At 37.4% G+C, this 25,046-nt stretch overlaps 1 protein-coding gene across 1 annotated transcript in view; it reads left to right on the forward strand.

Moving 5' to 3' along the window:
* Nucleotides 1-25,046, forward strand: part of LOC109928561 (myelin transcription factor 1) — a 139,865-nt gene that overhangs the window by 96,293 nt on the left and 18,526 nt on the right. The window contains exons 14-21 of the mRNA XM_020528508.2: nucleotides 1,105-1,259; nucleotides 1,914-1,976; nucleotides 2,103-2,171; nucleotides 2,730-2,792; nucleotides 4,403-4,486; nucleotides 16,536-16,757; nucleotides 21,881-21,972; nucleotides 23,936-24,039. Of these exons, the coding sequence (XP_020384097.1) occupies nucleotides 1,105-1,259; nucleotides 1,914-1,976; nucleotides 2,103-2,171; nucleotides 2,730-2,792; nucleotides 4,403-4,486; nucleotides 16,536-16,757; nucleotides 21,881-21,972; nucleotides 23,936-24,039 (852 nt within the window). The remainder of the gene's footprint in view (nucleotides 1-1,104; nucleotides 1,260-1,913; nucleotides 1,977-2,102; nucleotides 2,172-2,729; nucleotides 2,793-4,402; nucleotides 4,487-16,535; nucleotides 16,758-21,880; nucleotides 21,973-23,935; nucleotides 24,040-25,046) is intronic.

Consider the following 25,046-nt stretch of genomic DNA (forward strand, 5'->3'; position numbering starts at 1 on the left):
TCGGGCCTAGACCCTTCATCAAGGGTCTAGGCCCGAAACGTCAGCCTCTCTGCTCCTATGATGCTGCTTGGCCTGCTGTGTTCATCCAGCCCTGCACCTTGTTGTCTCGGATTCTCCAGCATCTGCAGTTCCTACTATCTCTGCATCCAGTCTGTTCAGCCCTGTCAGAATTTATATGTTTCATTACGATCTCTCATTCTTCTAAATTCCAGTGAATATAAGCCTTTCAACCTTACCGTTTACAATGAATGCCCACATTCCATGAACAAACAAAATGTGAGGAGGATAACACATTGAATACTGCAGTCATGCATCAAAATAATATACTGGCACCAAAGTTTAGGTTACTTTCAGATTTATACAAAGCTATCTGTGAGCATGCCAACAAAAAAGTGTCAGCATAACTCTACAGTCAGAACTCAATCTAATTCTGGACTGCATCAAATAATAACTGTTCCCAGTAACTTAACTCTTAAAAAGATATTTGCAAATTTAACATCTAAAAATTGCTAATATCTGGGTCATTAATTATTAAATGCTTCCTTTTTTTACATATTATCTATTTGTGTTATTTCATTTCTTAGAATAAAATATTGTAAAATACAATACATAGTGTGAACATTCCTACTTTCATCCTCAGAATATTAAAACCTACCAGTCAGGGTGCAGGGCCATATTTCAAGTTACATTATGGTTGGAATTAAACTTCAAGTGCTCTATGACTGCACCCTAGATGTCACAAACTATGAGACAGTGATGTGATGTGTGATGTAAAAACAAAACCAACAGAAATAGCAATATCTCGAAACCAAGTGATGCCGTTTAAATTTGGCGATCTACTCCTTACTCAGACTGTTCCATATTTAAGCTGATGACAGATGGCAGCTATTTAGAAGGCATGGTACAATCCAGAAATAGTTTTGGCACCAACTGAAAATAGGAAGTTGGATACCTGATTTCCATTCTATCATAAAGTTATTATGTACACTACAGATTCAGAATTTAATGGATTATGATTTCTGACAAGTGGCAGCCAACTCATGATTTCCAGAGGCTAGGAATTAATAAAGTATTTTTGAAAATAATTACATTTTCTGATCCTAGATGGAACCTGCCACCTCTTCATTCCCTTCATCAGAAGCGGGAGATCTGGAAGTGATGGATGAAAGTATAGAAGATAAAAAATACCCAGGAGAGGTCACAAGTTCAAGCCTCAAACTGAAATTTTCATGCAAGGATGCCAAGAAAGAATTAATAACGTAAATAACCTTGCTGCTTGAAAGCTTTGTTACCAGTGGATAGCTAATAAACAAGAAGGATTGGCAAGCGTGAAATGTTATGTTCTGTTTCTCCTTATGCCACAGTGATAAAGTGCCTGCTACCAAAGCAGATTGTTACCGTTCTGAGGTCTGCAACTGCTTGCTATTTCAGCATACCTGTCACTGGGAAAGAATTTCTACGTTCTTAGTGTGTCACCAATGATACATGGATGTGTTATCATGGGGAAATTGAGATGGGCAGCTCACAGTATAGTAAACACCTTTCACCAAACCACTCAGACAGCAGATTATCCTCCCTTTCAAGTTGCTAATGACAAACAGCTCTTACAGTGAAAGAAAAAATACATTTTGTATCTACAAAACATTTTGAGAGAAAATCATTATTATCATTATGAAGTAGTTAATTTTGGTTAAAAACTGAAGGCCCTTCCAGATGAGGCTTTTTTTTTCATTTTATTCACTTGTGGGATGTGGACAACGCTGGCTAGCCAGCATTTTTATTGTCTGACCCGAGTTGCCCTTGATTTAGTTTTGTTTTTATTTAGTTTTGTTCAGACTCATTTCTTTCATAAAGCTTCTACTAGTCAAATGAACTGAATTAGTTTAACTCATGTTTCTTCAATTTTCTCCCAGTTGCCCGACCCCTGGATGTGATGGCAGTGGTCACATAACTGGAAATTATGCCTCGCATCGCAGGTATATTGGTGACTTTTTTTTAATGTAATCACCAATCAGTTATTTGCAACACAGTAAAAGATTGGTAAATGACTTACTTGGTGTTTAAGAATATATTTTATTAATTCTGTTGTTTCTTCTGTGCAGTCTGTCTGGTTGTCCTTTAGCGGATAAAAGTTTAAGGAACCTCATGGCTGCCCACTCTTCAGAACTTAGGTATGTTTGTTTTTTATAACATTTCCACATATTATTATTTCCTTATATTCCATGAAGCCATTTGACACTTGAATCATTTTCTCATACAACTTAATTAGCAACAAATTATGACCATATTTGTTTATACATAAGTGAAATGCAATTGAATTTGCTTAAGTGCAAGTTTAAAAGGAGCAATTTTTCATAGGTTTATTGTTTTCTCAAACCTCTTATGCAAAAAAAGTTTGATCTATTAAAATTCAAATGTATTTAATTTTTTTAACTAACTTTCTTAACTTTTAAACTTTTGTCTGTAATTGCATTGTTGTTGAATCAGGCTCCTTTATTTAAAAAAATACTGAATTGTAAAATGCCTGCTTCTACAATTCTTGCATTTTATTTTACCAGGAAAGAAAATTGCATTTTACCCAATCAATATTGTGAGTTGAAACTCAGTCAGTGCAGTTATAGCTTTTCTTGCGTGATTCAACTTATAAATAACTATTTTGTCCATCCTGTCCGATTGCACGTAAAAGGATCCTGCTAAATATGCTAAAGCAAGTTTCATTTCATTTCAAGGTGCCCAACTCCTGGTTGTGATGGGTCTGGTCATGTGACAGGAAACTATACTTCTCACAGAAGGTGAGGCCTATAACACTGATCAGCTGAAGTTTTTAATATTGGATGGGTTGCCTCTCTTGGACAGAAGTGCTGATGTAATTCATTGGTTTTTAAAATCAGGGTCTGTAAACTCCATGTGATCCTCAAGTGGATCCCATCAGGTCCACAAAGTCACAGACTTTTGTCCATCATGCCATCATTCTGTGCAGTAACATAGTTTCTCAAGAGCTCTGAATTCTACATTTTTCTGGATTTTGTTCATTTGTTGTACTTTAAGAAAAGTAATTTCTACAAGAGAGCATTGGTTTCCTTTAGTTAGCTGACACTTACTGCAATTAGGAAAGGGGGTCCCTAAGTATATGCCTGTATATCCCCACATGGAAATGTTTGGAAACCACTGCATAATTAACTTACTGTGTTATATACCAAACTTGAAAAATTCTGTGCTGATCTGTTCCAAGAATTTGTCAAGAAATAGAAATAAACCTTCAAACCTTTTCAGAATGAATAAAGTCTAAGGTTTCTGGGTGATGATTTTCCTTGTAATTTTTGGTCATTTTTTCTTTATATACTGTATACTGTTCAAGTACAGCATAGTTTACTTGTCTTGCTGCTCTTGAATTTATTATTTTTTTTAAATTAGTGATAGGGCATTTAAAGAGTTTGCTGCAAAATATATCTTCTGTACAAACTAGGAATTAAAAACTAAACAGAATGACCAGCTGCCCTGAAAGACCTTATGGTTTGACTATGATGTGGAAATTCCTGTTAGCAATAATAGCATATTAACACTTAATATAATTATATGCTTATTATTTCAATGGAGATGGCCTGTTTAATTTAAATGGGTTAACACGTCCTCTAAAATTGCTGATAGAGAAATGTTACACAAACTAGGGCTAATTTTAATTTGGCCTAGTTGGCTTTCAAAGAACCAATAGACATGCTACCCTATTAATATGGATGCTGTGCTCTGTGGAGTTTTAAAGGGTCTTTACGTTGTGCATCTAAAAGATTGACCTGTTTCATGCCATATGCTATGATACAATGAAGTAGTTAAGAGTCAAACTGCAATTTTCAGGAATGCGTAGCTGGTAAGTGAGTGCCGCCCATTAATCCTGGCATTTTGCACTCTTAAAGACACCGATGTCTGTTCCTAAAATAGTCCAAAAAATTTGTAGATTAAAATTTTGGAGAGCCAAGGAATAGGAGTGCTTGCCCTGATTATACAACAAGACATGGGTCACTGCCTCACCCGTATTCCACTCCCGGTGGGCTAGCATGACTGTGTAATATTCCAGGGATCCAGAGTTAGCAAGATGCAGCAGAAATAGTCACAGTACTTGTACCTGTTAACCATGGATATGAAGCCCATCTCTATGACTGGCTCAAACCTCCCAACAGCTGGAATGAACAGGTAGCCAGTACACTCTGCCAGTCAGTTATCTGAAAATTAACGTCTACCCCATTAAGTGTTCATAAGCTGTTATTGCAAACGGTTTCTACCCATATATCTTCTCAACTAATTCACAGCAACTACAATTATTCATTTGTGTGAGATGCATTCATTTCAAGCAGCAGCAGTTCATGCCCTTCTTTGTGAGTCAGTCCCATTCTGGTTGTTTTTACAGCTTGTCAGGTTGCCCACGTGCAAAGAAAAGTGGACAGAAATTAACACCGACCAAGGATGATAAAGAGGACCCTGAGCTCATGAAGTAAGTTTTGAACATATTGCTGGCTCTGCTCTCCTATGGCAGAAGCTAATTCAGTTATGTTTCATAACTTGCCCCACTAGAAGCTGAAAAACTGCTACAACTCTGAACTACCTACACATCCTGTAAATAGTTAGAGACCAGTTTGTTTTTCACTAATCACACCAGAGTTAGTTGCAGGTCAGTCAATAATACGACAGTAACAACCAGAACTTACGTTTCACCATTAACAGCATAATTTCCCAAGGCACTTCACAAAAAGAATTTGAGAAAGGAGAGGGACCTAGGAGCAGAGGTGGAGAAAGTGACCTGAAGGTTTTGTTGCTGAGATTGATTTTTAAGATACATTTAAAGATGAGGGCAAACATAGTAAAATTCAAGTAAGAATTCACTAAAATTCCAAAGGGCAAGGCAGTGGTGGCTCAAATCATTGCCACTGATAGGTGCAAAGTAAGCTCAAGAACAGAGAAAGTGAGCTAATCTGAATTATTGGAGGAGATTGTGAAAGTAGGACAGCATGTGATCATGGAAATTTATAAATTAGGATGCGGGGTTTGGAATCATTATATTGATTGAATGGTCACCAGTGGCTAAAGAAAATGTTGTTGCCAATGTTTGTGGCAGTTGAGAGGAGTCGGAAATGAAAAATATTGTTAAGAATATTCATGGGTACATACAGAACAGGGCAATCGGGGATACATTTATTGATGATGTCGCAGAAAGACTCCAAACTAAAGCTAACAGTTTATTTTAAAGACACCACTATGTTATATCTTGAACCTTTCTTTATCACAGTTCCAGTAAGTCCCCAGAACTTGGTAGGCCATGGTTAGAGAACAAGATATAATTAGAGCATTATGACTATTTAAGATGGATGTCGGGCACAAAATGACACATGGGACTGAACTTTTTGCAGACAGAGAGGCACTGAATTTTTTTTAATTTGGTCATAGAATATGGACATAATTGGCTAAGACAGCATTTATTGCTCATTCCTAATGGCTCAGATGGCAGTTAAGAGTCAATCACATTGTCACGGATCTGGAGTCACATGTAGGACAGACTGTGTGAGGATGCCAGATTTTCTTCCCTAAAGGACATTAGCAAACTAGGTGGGTTTTTACGACAATTGACAAGAGTTACATGGTTGCCATTTGGTTAGCTTTTTATTCCAGATTACTGTTGAATTCAAATTTCACCACCTGCTATAGTGCAATTCGAATCCATGTCTCAGAACATTAGCTTGTGATTCCAGATTAATCATCCGAAGGCATCACCACTTTGCCACTGCTGAAGGTAAAAGGGATATTAGCCTTTATTTTGAAGAAAATGGGGTATAAAAGTAGGAAGATTTTGTTCAAACTATTATAAGGCACTAGCTGGAATACTGTGAACAGTTTTGGACACCTGATATAAGGAAAGATATACTGAAATTGGACACAGTCTAGAGATGTTCATTCAAGCTAATGCCAGCAATGGAGGGACTGTCTTACGAGGAGAGGTTGAGTAAATTGAGCCTGTATTCATTGGAATATCGAAGAATGAGAAACCACCTTATTGAAACATACAAGATTCCCAGAAGATTTGACAGGGTAAATGTGGAAAAGTTGTTTTCCCTTGTGAGAGAGTCTAGGACCAAGGGTATAATCTCAGAATGAGGGGTCACACATTAAAGACACACATGAGAAGGAATTTCTTCTCTCAGATGGTTGTGAATCTGTAGAATCCTTTACCACAAAGTGATGTTGATACTAGGTCATTACTTACATTCAAAGTTGAGACGGGCAGATTTTTATTCAGTAAAGGAATTAAGAGTTTTGGAAAAAAGGCAAAAAATGGAGTTGAAAGTTATCAAGTCAGCCATGACCTAATTGAATGGCAGTGCAGACTTGATTTGCTGAATGGCCTACTTCTACTCCTACATCTTATGGTGCAAACATGGCACTGATAGCCCAAATCTGGAAGTCCCACCTTGAACGCAGGCCCAATTAGCTTCACAGGAGTGGGCCACATGGCACACCCTCACAGAGGAAGCTATGCATATAAACCTGTCCCACCAGGGAAATAGCAAACAAAAAAAGCTTGTGCTCTTTAGACCTGATAGGAGAAGTTTTGAACTTACCAGAGTTCTTTGGAGAGGGAGCAATAAGGTAATCTTTGGATATGTTCCAGGGACATCTTTGGGATGCTTTTAAGAGAATAAGATGCACTTTGGGAGAGGAGAAGGTCAAGCAGCCTTTGGGATTGTTAAATGCTGATAAATGAGCATGAAAAGTGGATAAACTCACTGAGACTGTCAAAGGGAGCTGTTAAGTACTCAGGACATTTAAATCTGCTGTCATTTAAATGTTTAAAAAAGGAGTTCAAAAAACATTTCTGTCTGTCTCTTGACATAAACCTAGGGCTATCATTATATGATTAGTGCTGCATGATTGATTTTACAACTACTCATTATCTCAACAGGTTGCCTTTAGTTCAAAGTTCGATGGGCAGTTCCAAATACTTTGAAGTCTTTGAAGTGGGACTGTGAAAACAAAAGCTTCCTTTCATAAGGGATTAAAGGAAGCTAATTGTAGTGAATGGATTTTTTTAAAATCAATTTGAACTTTTTTTAAGTGAATTCAACAGTCGGTCATTAACTTTATTTAATCTCAGCATAGGTTCTGAGGTCTGCCCATCATGGAACGGAGTGAGTTAGCCTGGTGGGTGTAAGGGCATAGGTGCATGAATTGGCAAAGGGGTATGAAAAGTCGTAGGGATGAGTAGAGGGACATAAATGTTGGCACAAAGGATATAAGGAGCCATCGGGACTAGGTAATATAAGGTGTAATGAATTGGCAGAGTTGGAGCATGGGAATTGTGTGGAGATGTGAGCAGTTAGGGCTGGAAGGTTTTTTTTGTGCTATACCTCTTCTTGTGCTGCAGCTCCAAAGCAGGTCTTTCACCAAGCCCATCAAGGCACCTTCAGCCTCTCTAATCTTTCTAGGGACGGTGGGCAAAATTCCCGTTTTCATGCTGATCTCCAGAACAAAAATCTGTACGCTCAGGAACATTTCTCTTCAGGTCTGGTTTGCAGAGCAGGAAATTGTCCCAAATCTGTGCTCCTGACCTGGGGGCCAAATTTCAGACCAAGGTTGATCATTATAATTATCACTGAAGCAAAACTGAAAGTGAGATTCTGAGATTTTAAACCAAAATACTACAAAACTTAGTACCTTCAAGCATTTTCCCTTTGTGCACACTGTTTTGTTATTAATCTTTCACAGATTTTGGGCATTACTGGCTAGGCCAAAATGTTTTGCCCATCCCTTTTATTTTATTATTGCCTGTAGAACAGTTAAGACTCAACCACATTGCTGTGGGTCTGGAGTCACACGTGGTCCAAACCAAATAAGGTCCCAGTGACATTAGGGAACCACATGGGTTTTTTCCTAACAATTAGCAATAGTTTCATGGTCATTATTAGACTCTTAATTTCAGATTTTTATTGAATTCAAATTCCACCATGCCATGATTTGAACCTGGGACCCTAGAACGTTACTTGGGTCACTGGATCAATAGGCTAGTGATAATACCACTAGGTAATCACCTCTACCTAAAGTATATGCACTTTGGTACATTCTATAGCTCTTGATAGCTTGCACGTCCTGTTTAATCCCATTTTCCCTCTGTCCATTTGTTGAGAGAGAAACTGAGTTGATTGAGCTTTGTGGGTCAAATTGACAGAACTTGAACCTGCAAGAAACCTGTTGACCACAAAACCACATTCTTGTGTCTTTGATAACAGAACCTTCAAATTACAAATTTGTAAAACTGAGTTTTCTTACTACTAGACAGTATCAAAGCCATTTGTTGTGTTACAATACTTTATAGTAATGAAAGCTGAGGACGAATTCTATAGAAACTCCTGTGCTGGGAGATGCAAGAAAAGTAAAAAGAAACCCAATTTTGGTCGGAGATAGTAGGAACTGCAGATGCAGGAGAATCTGAGATAACAAGAGCTAGATGAACACAGCAGGCCAAGCAGCATCAGAGGAGCAGGAAAGCTGATGTTTCGGGCCTAGACCCTTCTTCAGAAAAAAAAAAATTTTGGTCAGATTGGGTTTTAAATCATCAACATCAGGACATGGTAGTCTAGCAGTTATCCTACTAGACAGCCAACCCAGGGGTCATGAGTTCAAAGGGCCCTATAGTAAGTTGTGAAATTGAATGAATAAATCAGGTCATTCTTAACTTAGATGCAGCTAAGAATTTTTAAAATAAGACTTAACTCATCTGTGCTACATGTGACTCAAGTTCTCCAATGTATGATGTCTCTAAATGTTCTCAGGGCAACCAATGATATGCAGTATCCACATTGCAGAAGCAAACTTAAAATAATTAAGCAAAGCTTTAATTTCAAATAACGATTAACTACTTCTTACTGTAAAATGAGCTGACTCATCAGGTCATAGGCTTTCATTACAAAATAGAAACAAATAGTTGATACAGGTATAAATGAGGTATTAGAGAATTGAAATGGTTCCTTGTCATTGTTAAATTGAAACTAGTGCTACAATGTTGACATGGCAGATCTGCCTCTGCTGCTGACATCTCCAACATACCTACTAAAAATAAATCAGTGTCATTGTATTCACCAATATCGAATCTCAACATACTTAAGCTTCAAAAAATAAACAATTTCAGTTATTTCTGTTGCTTAGACCTGCATTAAACTGACAATAGTTTGCATGAATCTATTGTATGAGTCACACACAGTATATGTAAAATGTGTCTGACTAATTTTGCATAATGTGAAAGTTAATGTCCAATAATGCATATTCTCTAAGCACAGTAATATTTGCCTCAAGCAGTAGAAAAGCATTCTTGCACAACTCCATTAAAGATTACTTTGGGATGGGAAAAAAATTGTGTTTCTCTTGATAATGTTTGATTCAATTTACAAAGTAAATGGTTTGAAATACAGGATCTGTTAGAAAAGGATATTTGTTATTTGAAAAACTGTTATTTAAAACCAATCATGGGAAATGATTATTTTTTAAAATTTCACAAGCTGCTGATGAATCATTCATATCATATAAATGCTTCAACATTTATTAGCCCACTGATTAAGGTGCAGTTTTTGTGTAAAAAAAAACTGGATTAAAGTTAAGAAAAGCCAATTTATCCAAGACACACTGTGTTTCCTTCAGAAATGCCCTACTGTCTGCTTTAAAGAAAGATGGAAACTGGGGTTTTGCCCATTATAACATAAGTAATTTTTCAGGTAGTCTTGAAGGCTGTTTCTGTCCTAAATTATACCTTCTAATGTCCATTCTATGCCCACAAAATTTATATAATGCAATCAAATTTCACTGCTAGCCCCCAGCACAATTTGTCCTCAAATTAACACTTGGAGAACCCTCGTTTTGTTTTGTTGAGCAATTAAATTAAATTGTTTCCATATTCCACTTCTTTGTTGCAATATTTGCCTGCTTCGCTTGTCAACAGTAACTTGCATTTATGTCTACACTTTTACTAATTTTTTGTGGTTTGTGTCTGTAGAGTTGACGATAATGCAATAGGAGTACCATTAATGTGACCTTCACACCAGTATTTCCCAAATTAATGAAAGTGGTTAATAACTGATTCAAGGCTCCAACCCTGAACCTACTCCTACGCTCCTGATTGATGAATGTCATTATTAATATTCCATTTAGAATTATACCGTTAGAGGTACTAAATTGCATCACTAAACATTTCTGAGAAAATTATATTCTCAAGCTTTATGGAATATCTGTATAAAACTTCAAATGCAGTTGATGTATTATTATCTAGAATACTTTAGTTCATATGATTTTGCAAAGTAGTATTCAATTTTGACCTCATGCCATGCAAATATATTAACTCAAAAGACCTTACTGAGAAACAATTACAAGGTGGTGTGCTTATAACTACATTATGCACTATTTTAAATCAACAAACATTTGTTTTTTACAATATATTTGCAATCTTAATGTATGAGTTTATTTTGCAGCACAATGCTTTTTTCAAAGTTATATCTTATTTTCTACTGTATATTTAGCACTGTTATGCCAGGCACAAAGCAACATATAAGAGTATTGCAATCAGATGTAGGTGAGTCTCAAACTGAAGTATTACCAAAAACTTCTGGCTTCTGAGTTTCAATCTGTTGCCATTTTCAGGAATACAAATCTCTCAACAGAGTCTGGGCACTTCTTATTTACTTCTATTACTGAAACAGTGAATGTTTTGTCTTAACGAAGCTGAAACCGGCAAGAAAACAGCCACATTTGGGGGGAAATTAGTCTTTGACAAAAGTGTATGATGGATATGAGCAAATGAGGGACCCCAGGGAGGGTGTAAAATGAGCTGCCAATTTAATTTTCTCTCTTTGGTGCTACTGCCCAAAACCAATTTCACCACTTTTAACTCAACTTACTTTTTTTTATTTTCTCTATAAAGTAATCCCATTAAACAATGGTTTTGTGTTCTTTTTACTGAAAGCACAGACTTTTTTATTTATATATTTTTGCTAACACAAGAAAATGAAGAAATATTATCCTGTGTTAATGAAACTTGAATAATGTTACTTTAAATAATGAACACAGCAGCGCTATAATATTTGACACAGTTGTCTTAAGATAGATTACCATGTACTGGGAAGAAGGGGACAAACATATGGATAAGCAATTTTTAACAGCCTCTCTCCTAGTTGCAACTCTCAATGCATTTTATATCAAGGGACTGCTGTTTAATTAATCAATTATCTCTGTGCATGCTAAAGGAACAATTTACACCAGATGCCAGATATAACAAGTTTAGCTTTTCTAATTGTCATTAACATGATGCTAGGTTTTCCACTCATTTCTGTTATAACTACTATATATGAAAAAGCAAGTGTAGTCATCAGGTGAAGTAGTGTTGGAGGGTGGTGTAAGTGGACCTGGGCAGCTAATTCAACACACATTTTAAAGTCATGCATTCTGCCATTTTATTTTCTCTATAAATTCATATGTCCATTCTCAGGAAATCAAACACTGTTGTGAGTTTCCGAGCCAAAGTAAATACTGACTTGGTTCTTAAAGAGATTCTCAGATATTTCTGCCTGATGCAACAAAGCTGTCACATATTTCCCAGAAGGTGTTCATATGTCCAGGATAATTTTCAAATAAAACTTTCTTAATCCAAATGTTCTGGTGGATAGATATTTGTGAAGAGATGTGGATCTTTTGCAGGATTGAACTTGGCCTCCCAGGTTCCCCGATTTCAACCATCTCTTCATTCTCCAACATATGTAATAGTAAAGCAAGTAGCCCCCATTGGTGAATCCATACTGCAAACTTTGGGAAACCTTCCTAAACAAAAAAAATTGTTAACAAGTAATGTTCTAAACAAAACTCAAAGCCTCAAAAGTAGAGAACAAAGACATTTGACAAAACCACCAGCTGTAAATAAAATTAGGAGTAAAAAGAATGATGTAAGTCTATATAGGCTTTCTAATTCTCCTCTTTTCTCCTTTCCCTCATCCACATGTTTCCCTTGGGTGGCTGTATCCAAAGAACCAGCATCTACAAATATATTGGCAATACCCAGCTCTTATCTTTCCACCACCTCTCCTAACCCCTGCACTGCCTCTGTGTTGTTAGATTGCATATCCAACAAGTCTTGGATGAGATACAACTCAATGGTGCTAAACATTGACAGAATCAAAGCTATCACCTTTGACTCCTATCAACAAATCTTTGCTGCTGATTTTGACAAATCTTCTACTATCCAAAACCTAATGCTGCCCCTCCAGTGATTCCAAACTAAAGCACTCACTGCATCATACCACCCAACCCCAGCCTCTCCACCTCAGAACTCAATCATTCTTCAGTGTTAGTAAACTTGTTGCTGAACACCAGAGGCAAAGTTTCATGTTTGTGTGCCAAAACTGCTTGAAATTGCAGCATTTAAGATATAGTTCAAGTTCTGCCAAAATCATCTTCAAGAGCACAAATATTCATCTTCCATGAACCAGTGCAATTGGCCAGGGTAGTAGAACATAGTTGTTACCCTTTTTTACCATTTAAAAATATTGCCTGATCTATTAATAATTAATATTTAATATTGTTAGGTTTGTGCAATTTTATTTATATAGTTCGAAAAGGATTCATCAGCAAAATTAAGTATATTTAATTTGAGTGTCTCATCCCCCACCTTTGAATAACTTAATTCATAAATCACTGAAGTTGACTTACAAAAACTATGCTGAGACAATTTGTTAGTTTCATTTGTGTACACTATTGATTTCTTAGTAAATTAGATCATTTGTGATATGAGAAAGCTTTTAAGATGTGCTGACTAGTTCCTGTGCACCTTAGCCAATCAGCAAAATTTAAAGAGCCTTCCCGCACCAGCATGATTTGCAGAATCGTGCAAACTCAAGATGGGGCCAGGACAGTTTTGTGCACGAGGCCTGAGCCGGATCAATTGAGCAATAGATCAGCATAAACTTTCATGGTACACATGAAGCTTAGTGGTTTGGGGAATACCTTTAAAATTCCTCGATCTTCTGCACTGATTCTGTTGACTCCACCTAGGTTGCATTGCTATTGCTAGGGTAAGTAATAGGACACTTTACTCCCAAGTACCTACCCTTGCAAACATCAGGTTTATGTGACTAAATCTGTAGTCTAAAAGCAGAAGATAAACTTCTGCACAACTAGTATTGTGGAGAGATTGAAATCCACTATTTCCCATTGCCATGTTCTCGCAGAGCTGCTAGGGGAGAGACTATTACGCCCGACATTGCACCCAAAAGTTGCGATAAATGAGCAGACACAACGAGCTGAACAGTGGTTTCAGTGGTGTGCTATTCAATAATTCTACCAGGTGAAATTGAATTCAGTGGCAAACAAAAAAAATGTTCAGATGATTTTGCTATAATTTGGGGGTCAACCTATTATAAGGTACATAAAAAGTTAATAATCCTTTTAGCCAAATGTTAGGCATCGGCATTTACATAAGACAAACCATTCCTTGAGTATAGGATATCTCAGACCTGGGTCATCTTGTATACCACAATGATATACATTTTCAGCTTCAGAAAAGGGAAGAAAGTAAAATTAAGTTTACAAGAATGTTTAGAAATTAAAGACCACTCATTTATAAATGTAAGAATAAACTAATTCACTCTTTTGCTAATTTTATAATTAGTAAAAATGAACAGCCTCAGAATCAAGTCTCTTGAACACCAGTAAAAATTCCAAAATATTTAATAATAAAAGCAAGACCATCAATTACTAGCCCTGGCAATTTATTATTTATTGATGTAGCATCCAAGTTTTAAGGAAAAAGCATGAACTGTACCACACTATGAGCAATGATCTGCTGTGTCAGTATGCATATATACAAACTATACATAATGCGTAATATTTATCTATAATTCATTAATTGTGTCTTTAATACTCCAAATAACACAGCAACAGATGTCACAAACAGAAGTTTACACAATTGCTCTTGTTTTTTCTGTAATTTCCTTGGCATCAACATATAACTAATACAAAAATTGGTGAAATTTTAAGCACAAATCACATTTCACTCATGTTTCCACAATCTTTTGTGTTAGTTTTAAAGACAGTGCTGTAGAAGCCAGTCCTGACCACAAAGCTAGCCATACCCCCAGGTAAATTAATCACCATGGAGAATACCTAACAATTGCACTGGCTTGCAGATGTTCAGTGAGGCTCCAAAATATACATTGAATCTTATACCCCAATACTTTTTGAAAGTTCTTGAATGATATTATTTTACTTTACTAGGGAATTCACCACTGTACGCTGAACTAGAAAACTAAAGTGACAAATGTTAACCCCAAGTTTCAAAGTACAACACCTCATTACAGATGAACCACTTTCCTTAATATTAAAAAAGAGTTTTGGATTTGACAGATCTCATTTGATGTTAATGGGATAGCAATGGTTGAAAAATGGGATTGGTCACTTACTTCTCTGTTGGTAATGTGGTTGACACCATTTTAAAAATGGTTGGCCTCTGGGTGTCCATAAGTGCCCATCTGATTCATAAATGGGACTACTATTTTCTTTCAGAATTGGTCAAAAGTGCAACAGTGTCGGCTTCAATAAATTTTATAGGCGATGGTAAGGAAGAGGCTCTGCAAAGGCAGATCTTGAATTGTGGATGCAAGTACAGTTACCTTTAAAAGACATTTAGATAAGTCCATGATTAAGACATGTTTGGAGGAATATGGGCCAAGCACAAGCAGATAGGACGCTTAATTTGCAATTATGATCAGTGTGGACTGGTTGAACCAAAGGCTCAGTTTCCATGCTGTATGATTCTATGAAAGTCCACAAAAATAATCTTTACCACAGCTGCACTGGGACAAGCTACCCTCTGTGAGCAGGGCTCCCTATCATAAATTACCTTCCCTGCAGCAGCTCTGGCGCTTCTCCTGTGGATGCTGCAAACTGCATCAGTAAATATGCTTGACATCTGAAATATTGGAGTCCACTTTGCCATTGGAATGGATTGCTGACCAGCATACTCCAATGATCGTGTACCAAAAAGCCAAAATCAAACCATGACTGTTGAGCAGTGACATTGCAGAGTCATGTCCAAAGTAACCGTCCCTAAGCACATCACAACCCTATTTGTCAGAAACATCATACATACATACAGCTTATTCTTAGATCAGGGTTGGTTAGCTCAGTAGGCTGGATGGCTGGTTTGTGTTGGCAACAGTGTGGATTCAATTCCCACACTGGCTGATATCATGAAGGATTCAACTTTTCAACCTGTGCCCTTACCTGAGGCATGTTGACCCTCAGGTTAAAGCACTCATCACTCTCTAATGACAGAGTATTTCTGTGGTCTGGTAGGACAATGGTGACTTTAGCCACACCTTTATTCTTAGAAAGAAATGTTTATATGAGCAAACATATGCATTTTACTTCTTTCTGTAAGGATCATAAAAATGTGGATTCAAAAGCCAAATCAAAATTTCTTAAGTTGAGTTCACTGTAACTTATGTATTATGTACATTTAGCTATAAAGATTGTTATCAATTTGCTTATGTTAAAGTTGTAGAATGAAAGGAAATTCAATAAAGGGCACAATTTAATTTTCCATTAAATCTCATCAGTATCTATATGCTGAATGAGAGCTGGAAATCTGGTCATTTTGAGACTTATCAGAATTATGGAAGCTTCATTAGGAGCCAAATTCTATTCAAATTCAAGCATAATGAGACAGGCCCCGAATTCCTTGATTTTCTGCATAATTTTAAACTCACCCATCCTAAAACGGGCATTAAAATACTGGCCAAAACATCTAAAAGAACAAAATTAAAATCAGGTGGGTTTTGTAAGATCATGTGTTCAGCTGTCTTCGATTATCACCTGGCAGTGAAGGTGGTATCTTCATTTTTTTTCCTGGAATGATGTGATGGTAAATTTCTATTTGCAAGACTAATTTTGTACCGTGTAAAGTCAAACAGCCAAATGCAGAACATACACTTAAAATCCTTGTGAAAGAAATTGCAAATTAATAAATATATTCCAGTTCAAAGATATAAATGGATAATTACATAAGTTTTGAAGTCCTTACATCTCCTGCATATTCATCACATCCCAGACATCAGGTTTCAAAGTGTCACATTTCATGAATGCAAAGCCATGTTTTAAAAAGAAGAACGAAACAGCTATTGGCCCAAGGCTTGGTGTTTACATGCAATTTGCTAAGCCCTATTTATTGTCAGTTACAAACAGCTACATTAATCCTATTGGGTATACGTGAGCAGCAGTCTTAAGACACATGCCTAGTTTGCAATTAAAAGTCACATTTGTAGTCCAAACCGCATTCTAACTATGAATAACACATGGTGCATTCTGTACAAATGGACTGCATTACTTTCACATTTGCAATTTAATAATATTTGGCTTTTTCCTCCTAAACAAGTTTTCCCTGTATTTCTGTGGCACTTCTCCTTATTTTTGCTGCAGTTATTAGGACAATGAATCAGTATAAATTCTTTCTTTTTCTTTAGATGCCCTGTTCCTGGTTGTGATGGGCTTGGGCATGTAAGTGGCAAATATGCATCGCACCGTAGTGCATCTGGTTGTCCTTTGGCTGCACGCAGACAAAAGGAAGGATTCCACAATGGGTCACCATTTGCTTGGAAACCTGTGAAAGGAGATGGGCCAGCTTGTCCAACCCCAGGGTGTGATGGCTCAGGGCACGCTAATGGCAGTTTTCTTACACATCGAAGGTATGTATCATTAGCCTGAAATTAAGTAATCTAAACAAAACTGCTAGAACTGTATTGAAATCTTTTGGTTCCATTATGATCAAAATCTACTCCTAATCTAAAATTTCTAAGATCTGATATTATCAATGCTTCACGGTCTCATGCAAAATGTTTCTGTCATTTGGTCAAGAAAGGCATTTAGCAGTTTGACATAAAGGTATCAATGTCCCCACTGAACCAACAGTGAAAGGACTTTCAGAAAAAATGTGTAGGACCCAGATTTATTTCCCATCGTTTATTCGTTGGTGTCAAGCATCTGCATGGAATGCCAAACTCACAAAAGCTACTAATCTCTCATTGCCAATGCCACAATATTTAAGTTCTAATGGGTGAAAATTATTTGTACAACTTGGAACAGTATGCTGCTAGTAAACTAAAACATAGTTGAAGATTCTGACAAACAGTTGAGTGAATTAAACTTTAGAATAAGATACTGCAGCTTTATGGTGGAATTATAGTACTGTCATTGTCTTGTCAGCACCTCTAGAGGATACTGTGCTTCTTCAACTGGCAATTACTAACAAGAGCTTGGCTCACATGTTTCATTGAAACAAAAGTTATAAATCTATCTGAAGTCCAAGAATAACTGCATCACTGCAGTATTAATCCTATACTATTAAAAATATACAATTGTTGATAATCTTAAGGAAAATTAACAGCCAGGGGATTACTGTTGGTTTTATTAGTAAAAACTTACTGCACGCATGTGACTATCCAGTGGAAAAGTTAACCTATTTAAAACAAATAGATCACCTCTTGTGTTAAAATTACAGACAGAAAAAGGCACTGAATGCATTATGCATTCCACAGCTAATGAAGCAAATATTTCTAGTCTCAAATTATTTAAAAACCTTTGTTTCTGCCTCATTTTCTTTTTTATATGGTTAGATACGACTGCTATTAACTCTGCTTAATTAATTAATTCTTCACTGTCCACTTTCTACAACAACTCATATTTATTTAACCTTTACAACATAGTAAAATGATACATGGTGCTTCAGAAGAATGATAGCAATTAAACGGTAAGCCACTTAAAGAGATTATTAGGTCAGATGACCAAAATCTTGATCAGAGAAGTCGGTTTTAGAGAGCATCTTAAAAGAGGTAAGGGGAGAAGAGAGGAGTAAGGGTAGAATTCCAGACTTAAACTTTGACAACTGAAAACATGTATGCCAGTGTTCCAGTGAGTAAAATCAGGATGCTCAAAATTGAAAAAAACACAGTTAGTGTTAAGTCAAAGTATTCCTTAATCAGGAACCAGTGTGGATCAGCAAGAAAAGGGTGAGCAAAGCTTACTGTGGTTTGGGCGTAGGCAACAGAGTTTTGGGGATCTCAAGTTTGCAGACTGGGACACAGCCAGCAAGCTGTGCATTGGAATTGTCAAGAATAGAGGTAACAAAGGCAAGAATGAGGGTTTCATCAGTAGATGAGCTAAAACGTGAGTGGAGTGGTTTATAATAAGGCAGGAGGAATGGGCAATCTTAGTGATGTGTACAACAAGGTTGTGAACAGTCTGGTTCAGCCTCATACAGCTCCCAGTGAGAGGGCTGGACTCAATGGCTAGGGAACAGGTTTGTAGACAATGGACTGCACCTTCCCATTAATTAATTGTGGAAAATTCATCCAGTACTGGACGCTGGCAGACTGACAATGTCTAAAAAGTGGAAGGGTTGATGGGATGTTGTGGTAGTGTTGGATGCCATCAATGTACAGGTGGGAATTAACACGGCACCCTCAACCTTATGGGCCTAGACAGTAGGCCTGAAGACAGCACGTGAAACTTAATTAGTTAGGACAGTGGCACTAGAAACCCACCTGATCTTGATGAGAGTAAGTTCTGGGTACAGCAGGAACTGCAGATACTGAAGTCAGAGTCAATACACTGTGGAGCTGGAGGAACACAGCAGGTCAGGCAGTATCAGCAGAGCAGGAAAGTTGGCATTTTGGGTTCGAAACTTTGACTTTCCTGCTCCTCTGAGGCTGCCTGACCTGCTGTGTTCCTCCAGCTCCACCCTATGTTGACAAAGTTCTGGGTTGGAAGTTCCATGTGCAACCTTCCTGCCCCACCAAAAATTAAAATGCTTAAGTGGTCAATTAATGGCCTACCTGGGCTATAATTACTTCAGCTCCACGCAAGACTGGAAAGAATTGGCCTTCTCAATTCATTATCAATGTACGCTGTCTATCGGTTTGAGAGAGTAGGAAGTCTCTTGATCTGCATTAATTCATACACAGTCAAGAGACTGAATGACGGGACGGTAGTGATAACTTAAGAGCCTTATTGCTGGTGAGTCAAGAAAGTTGCCCCTTGACCTTCTTGCCCTACATTTAATTGCAGAGGCAATGAGGAGGGAGACAAGTATTTCTCAAGAGCAAACTCACCTATTTATTTCCCTTCTCATCACCTAGGGAAGGGAAAATTCCACTACATGACACCTTGGTGCAAAATGTCAGTCAAATCAGAGAAATAAAAAGAAATGAGATAGAAGTGTGGTTTGTCATAGTTCACTATAGTTCAGTGTAGGGGGATAGACACCATGTTCTCTATAGCCAAAACCTGAAGCCCCAAAGGTTATGTTGCCTGCCCAAAGCCAAGTTTAAGGACATCTTATCTCAACTGGAAATGATTTGGAGTGCAAAGGCAAAGATCCAGTTATTGTAGTCCACTTAGGAATCAATTACATAGGTAGAACTGGGAATGATTTGTTTTGCTGAGTTTGAAGAGCTATTTCCAAATTAGCAGCACATCAAAAGTAATCATCTCTGGATTAATCCTGACCCATGTGCCAATTGACAAAGCAGCAACAAATCAGAGAATTACGTGTGAGAATTAAGACTGTTGTGGGAAGAAAGGGTTTTGCTTCAAGGGGTATTGGTACCAGTACTCAGAAATGAGAGTTGTCCCATTTGCAAGAGCTTCATTTAAATTGAGCTAGGAACATTGTCATTGTGAATTGTATAAGTAGGGCTATGACTGGACTTTAAACTAACAGCTGTTGTGAGGAAAGGGTTCAGGTAAAATGAAATTCAGAATGTCAATGAAAAAGTGGAGGAAATGGGACAGAGTAGCAATACAGGTAAAATCAAGTTGAGTGGGTTAGGGAAGGACAGAAATAGCAGTAATAGTGCATCAGTAACTAAGGTTTATGCAGAAAATTGTAAAAAAATGGAATTAAAGACTTTATTTCTGAATGCACAAAGTATCTGTAATGAAAGATGAAATAGTGGCACAAAGAGATCAATGGTTTGCATCTAATCACCATTACACAGATTAGGCTGGATTATATGCTAAGGGCAGACTCCCCATACCCCAGAGTAAGTGTCAGAGGAAAGCTCATCTGCCCTGATTAATTTTTTGGGCAACAACCCTTTAATTTTTGAATAAAGAGGAAGAAAGTAGCTGAAGTAAACATTGGTCACTTAGGAGCAGAGACACGGGACATTCTGATGGGGAAATAGCAGACATTAAATAAATATTTTGTTTTTGGGGGAAGAGATAAGTTTCCTAACAGAAAGAAAAAAGAGTCCAAAAGGCTAAAAAGAGTAGAGAAATTTTTAAAAAAAATTAATATCACTTGAGAAAATGTACTGGCAAAACTTAAGCGATTAAAATCTGACAGGAAAACATGGCAGGTGTGGCAGTCACCAAACAGCAGGCAGGACTAAGCAATCCCACAACTAACAGCTCAGATCTAAGCTATGCGGTCCTGCACATTCAGTGGTGAATGGTGGTGGATGAATTATACAAATAATAGAAGGCTTCACAAATATCCCCATACGCAATGATTGGGAAGCCCAGCACAACAATGCAAATATTCATCCAGAAATGCCAAGTGGATGGTCCATCTCAGACTCCTCATGCAGCCTCCAGTATCAGAGATGCCAATTTCTTCCAATTTGATTCACCCCAAATGAGTAAATTTGGCCTATATTCTCTGATGCTTGAAGAATGAAAGGTGACCTCTTTGAAACATACAAGATTTTCAAGTGGCTTGAAAAGGTAGACCGTGAGAGTTTGTTTCTACTGGTTGGGGATCTAGAATAAGGGATCGCAATCTCAGAAAAAGGAGTCAATCACTTAGGACTGAGGTGAGGAGAAGTGTATTTACCGAAAGGGTTGTGAATCTTTGGAAATCTCTACCTTTGTAAAGTTGTAGATGCTCCATCATTGAGTATCTTTAAGGCCGGGATAGACAGATTTTTGCTGTCTCAAGGAATCGAGAGGATGAGAAAGTGGAGTTGAATCCTGCAATAGCCATGACTATATTGAATGGCAGAGCAGGCTATATGGTATGTACCTGCTCCTTTCTCTTGTGTTCTTGTGAGAAGCCATTGGGGATGATGCCCTGGCTACAGCTGTATAAATGAAAGTGGAACCAGGCAAGTGCAGTCCCACCAAAATGGATGACACAGAAGAGGCTTTAGACAAGTTTAATTCACTCAGCTGTGTTACAGGCAGACAGGTTGAGAAGTTTAAGAACAGATAGGTGACTTGCACCACTCTCATATAGGATGCTGTTTGCTGCTTTAGAAAGAGCCATTTTACTACTATGATGGTGGAAACCTGGAAATCTAAGAAAAGTGGTCATAGATTTGGGAGGTATCAGCACTTTCAAGGAGCAACCATTTTCAAGGATGGAGAGATTAAAAGTGTCTTTTTTTTAAGGAGGGTATAATGGAATATAGCTGAGACTTGTGTAGCTTTGAAAAAAGCAGTTGTAACAGTATTTGTAACGAGTAAATAACACAAAACTCTGAGCAGTCAGAAGCCAGAATCAAATTGGTCATCAACAGCAGGTTAATCTGTTTATCCTGCATCAAGTTACTGCAGACGGAGAGTAGCCTAAAAACATTAAGCATTCATATGTAGACTTCACTGGCCAGTATGTCTAACCTATTTTCTAAAGCAGTTAACCATTTTAACAAGTGCTGAAGACATCTGTTTATTATGCTTCATTATAATACTTTAATTCCAATTATTATTAAATGTGCATGTTTGAATTATGTACAAAATTATTAAACTACTCTCAAACTTACATTCTTGACTCTTTCACTATTATAACTTATTTTTCTTTTATTTTAAGTCTTTCTGGTTGTCCAAGGGCTACTTTGGCCATGAAGAAAGCAAAATTCTCAGGGGAGGATCTACTAACTACCAAATTTAGAGCTAGTGACGGTAAGAAACGAAATTGAAAAGATCAATGCAGTCTTCCAGTGAGTTGCCCGGTTACTGTTTGGTGGCTTTCTGAGAAAATGGATAGAATCACAGAACTGACCTCCCTAAATTGAACCAATTACTGTACTAAACACAAAATGCAATTTAATAGGTTGCTGTAAACGAGTGGCCTTGCTTCTTAATTCATTCATAGGATGTGTGTGTTGCAAGGTAGCCTAGCATTTATGGTCCATCCCTAATTGCCTTTGATTTTGACCCAGTGACAAGAAAAAAACTCATGCAATAATCAGGATGGTACATGGCTCGGAGGGAAACTTACAACTGGTGCTGTCCCCATGAATCTGCTGCCCTTATTCTTACAGGTGGTAGAGGTCTTTTGAAAGATGCTGTCTAAGGAGCTTTGGTGAATTGTAGCACTGTATGTTGTAGGTGGTGCACACTGCTGTCACTGTGCATCAGTGGTGGAGGGAGTAAATGTTGAAGTTGCCATTCAATCAGACTCCTTTGTACTGGATGGTGTCAAGTTTCTTGAATGTTGTGGGAGCCGCTGACTTCCAGGCAAGTGACAGTATTCAAACAAACTCTTTGCAGATGTTGGCAAACTTCGATGAGTCAGGATATAAGTTACTCGCCATAGAATTCCCAGCTTCTGACCTGCTGTTGTAGGCAGAGAATTTATATGGCTGGTCCAGTGCAGATTCTAGTCGACAGTAACCCCTAGGATCTTGATAGTAGGGAATTCCAAAGATGGTATTGCCATTGAATTTCAAGGTATAACAGTTGGATTCTCTCTTGATTGAGATGATCAGTGCCTGGAAAATGTGGTACAAATGTTAATTAACTTTTATCAACCCATGTCTTAATGTTGTAAAGGGCTTGCTGCATTTGGACATGGACAACTTCAGTCTCTGAGAAGTCACAAATGCATTGTACAATCATCAGTGAACATCCCCACCTCCAACCTTATGATGGCAATGATGAAGAAGTTGAAGATGGTAGGGCCTAGGAGAGCACCCTTAAGAAACCACACAGTAATGTCCTGGGACTGGAATGACTGACCTCTAACAACTATAGCCATCTTCCTTTATGTTACTTATCACTTCAAACTAGAGTAGTTTTCCACCGATTCCCATTTACTTCAATATTAAAGCTGCTGGATACCAAACTTGGTTAAATGCTTCCTTGGTATCGTAATAAGAATTGCATTATGGGAGAAAACAAGCAACAGAGTAATACTATCGATTGCCTGAATGGGAAGAAAATTGCTCGGAAGTACTTCTTGCTTTTACATGAGAATTAGACTCTCAGAGCTTCTTATTAGATATACAATTTTATGTTCAATCTGGAAACTTGTATACAAGGTCTCCATCTGCACTCAGTCTTAGCTGAGACAGCCAAAGAAAAAATCATTTGAAAGTGGTTCCATTACAGAAATCAGTAGGTTAGACCAAATGAGCCTAAGGGCTATACCAATATTGACCAGCCCCAAGTAAGTCTGAAATCCCAAAATTTGGGATGACTTTTCAGGGTTAGGAAGCTCCAGAGTATCACATGGTCAACCTCCCAGAAGTTGATCTACTTACAATGTTTTCTATAATTGGCAACACTGGAGTGGCTAAACAGGAAGGGAAGGAAGAAGTTGCCATTCAGTAGTGTCTTTTATGGCAGCAATCAAGTGTTTTTGCTTAATATCTGGGATAAAAGAAGGATATTTTGAAAAATGAAACCTTTTCCAATATTTTACTTCCCTTTCAATGTCTGCATTTCCTATCTACATGCTAGAAAATGAATGTTGGCCCTAATACCAGACAAGCACTTAATGCATTCTTATAACTTGCTTTCAAAATAAAGGATTAACGCCTCCACTAAAAGCTTGGAGAATGGAACGTCATACAAACAACATTTTGTAGATTTTATATAGAAACAATGACTACTTTCTGTAATTCACTTTTTGTTCTCACAGCAATTGAAAATGATGAAGAAATTAAGCAACTTGACAAAGAGATCAGTGAACTAAATGAATCCAACACTGAGATGGAATCCAATATGGTGAAATTGCAGTCACAGGTACAATTACAGGAGTGTGTTTTTTCAAAGAAAGCCTTATTTTGATACAGATATTTTTTGTCCAATGCTTTTACAACAAAGTATACCAATAAATTGCTAACATCAGAACGTACCAACTTAAGTGAACAGGCAACTTAAACAAAAACTTAAACAAATGCTGGAAATTTGAAATAGTGAACATACAGCTAACATTTCAGGTTGACAACATTTCATCAGAAAGCCAATTATTTACTCTTTTAGCCTGCAAAATAAATATATATAATTTAAAAGTATTGAGAAATGTGCCTTTTTTTTCTTATCTTCCATAGGTGTTGGAGTAGACTGGCTTTTTATGTAAGGAACCTCGCGTGCATAAAATATTTTTGACTTGGAGAGCTTGAAGATATTCTTTTGTGATCTTTCCAGCTCTTATGCAATATATATAGCTTGTTTTAGAGTAAAATGGTCTGCACTCTGGCCCAACCTTAGAACAGCACCCAATCAAATAACTGTGATAAATATTTCCCACACCTGATTTGGTGACATTACCAATTCATACCAATTTTGTGTTCTGAAACCTTACCATAAGTGAAGTTTCCAAACTCCTGTCACATTGGACCATTACAGGCACCAAAACGAGATTTTTTTTTACAATAGTCAAGGCTAGATTTAAAGTAAGTGGCTAGGTTTTAGAGGCCACATATGAGCAGTAGCAATTTTGGGGGAAAGGTCACTGGACTCAAAACATTAACTCTGTTTTCTCTTCACAGATGCTGCCAGACCTGCTGAATTTCTCCAGTAATTTCTGTTTGCGTTTTATAAATTGATCTGTCATCATCAACATGCCTGTTGTAGGCCCACATGCCCCCAGTATGATTTTACAAGCAGCAGGGGAGCTATCAAAAACAGAGTTGCTGGAAAAGCTCAGCAGGTCTGGCAGCAACTGTGAAGGGAAAAACAGAGTTAACGTTTCAGGTCCAGTGACCCGTCCTCAGAACCCGAAACGTTAACTCTGTTTTTTCCTTCAC

Source organism: Rhincodon typus, chromosome 19 (genome assembly GCF_021869965.1).
Source record: "Rhincodon typus isolate 14 chromosome 19, sRhiTyp1.1, whole genome shotgun sequence".
In the NCBI taxonomy this organism is placed as follows: domain Eukaryota; kingdom Metazoa; phylum Chordata; class Chondrichthyes; order Orectolobiformes; family Rhincodontidae; genus Rhincodon; species Rhincodon typus.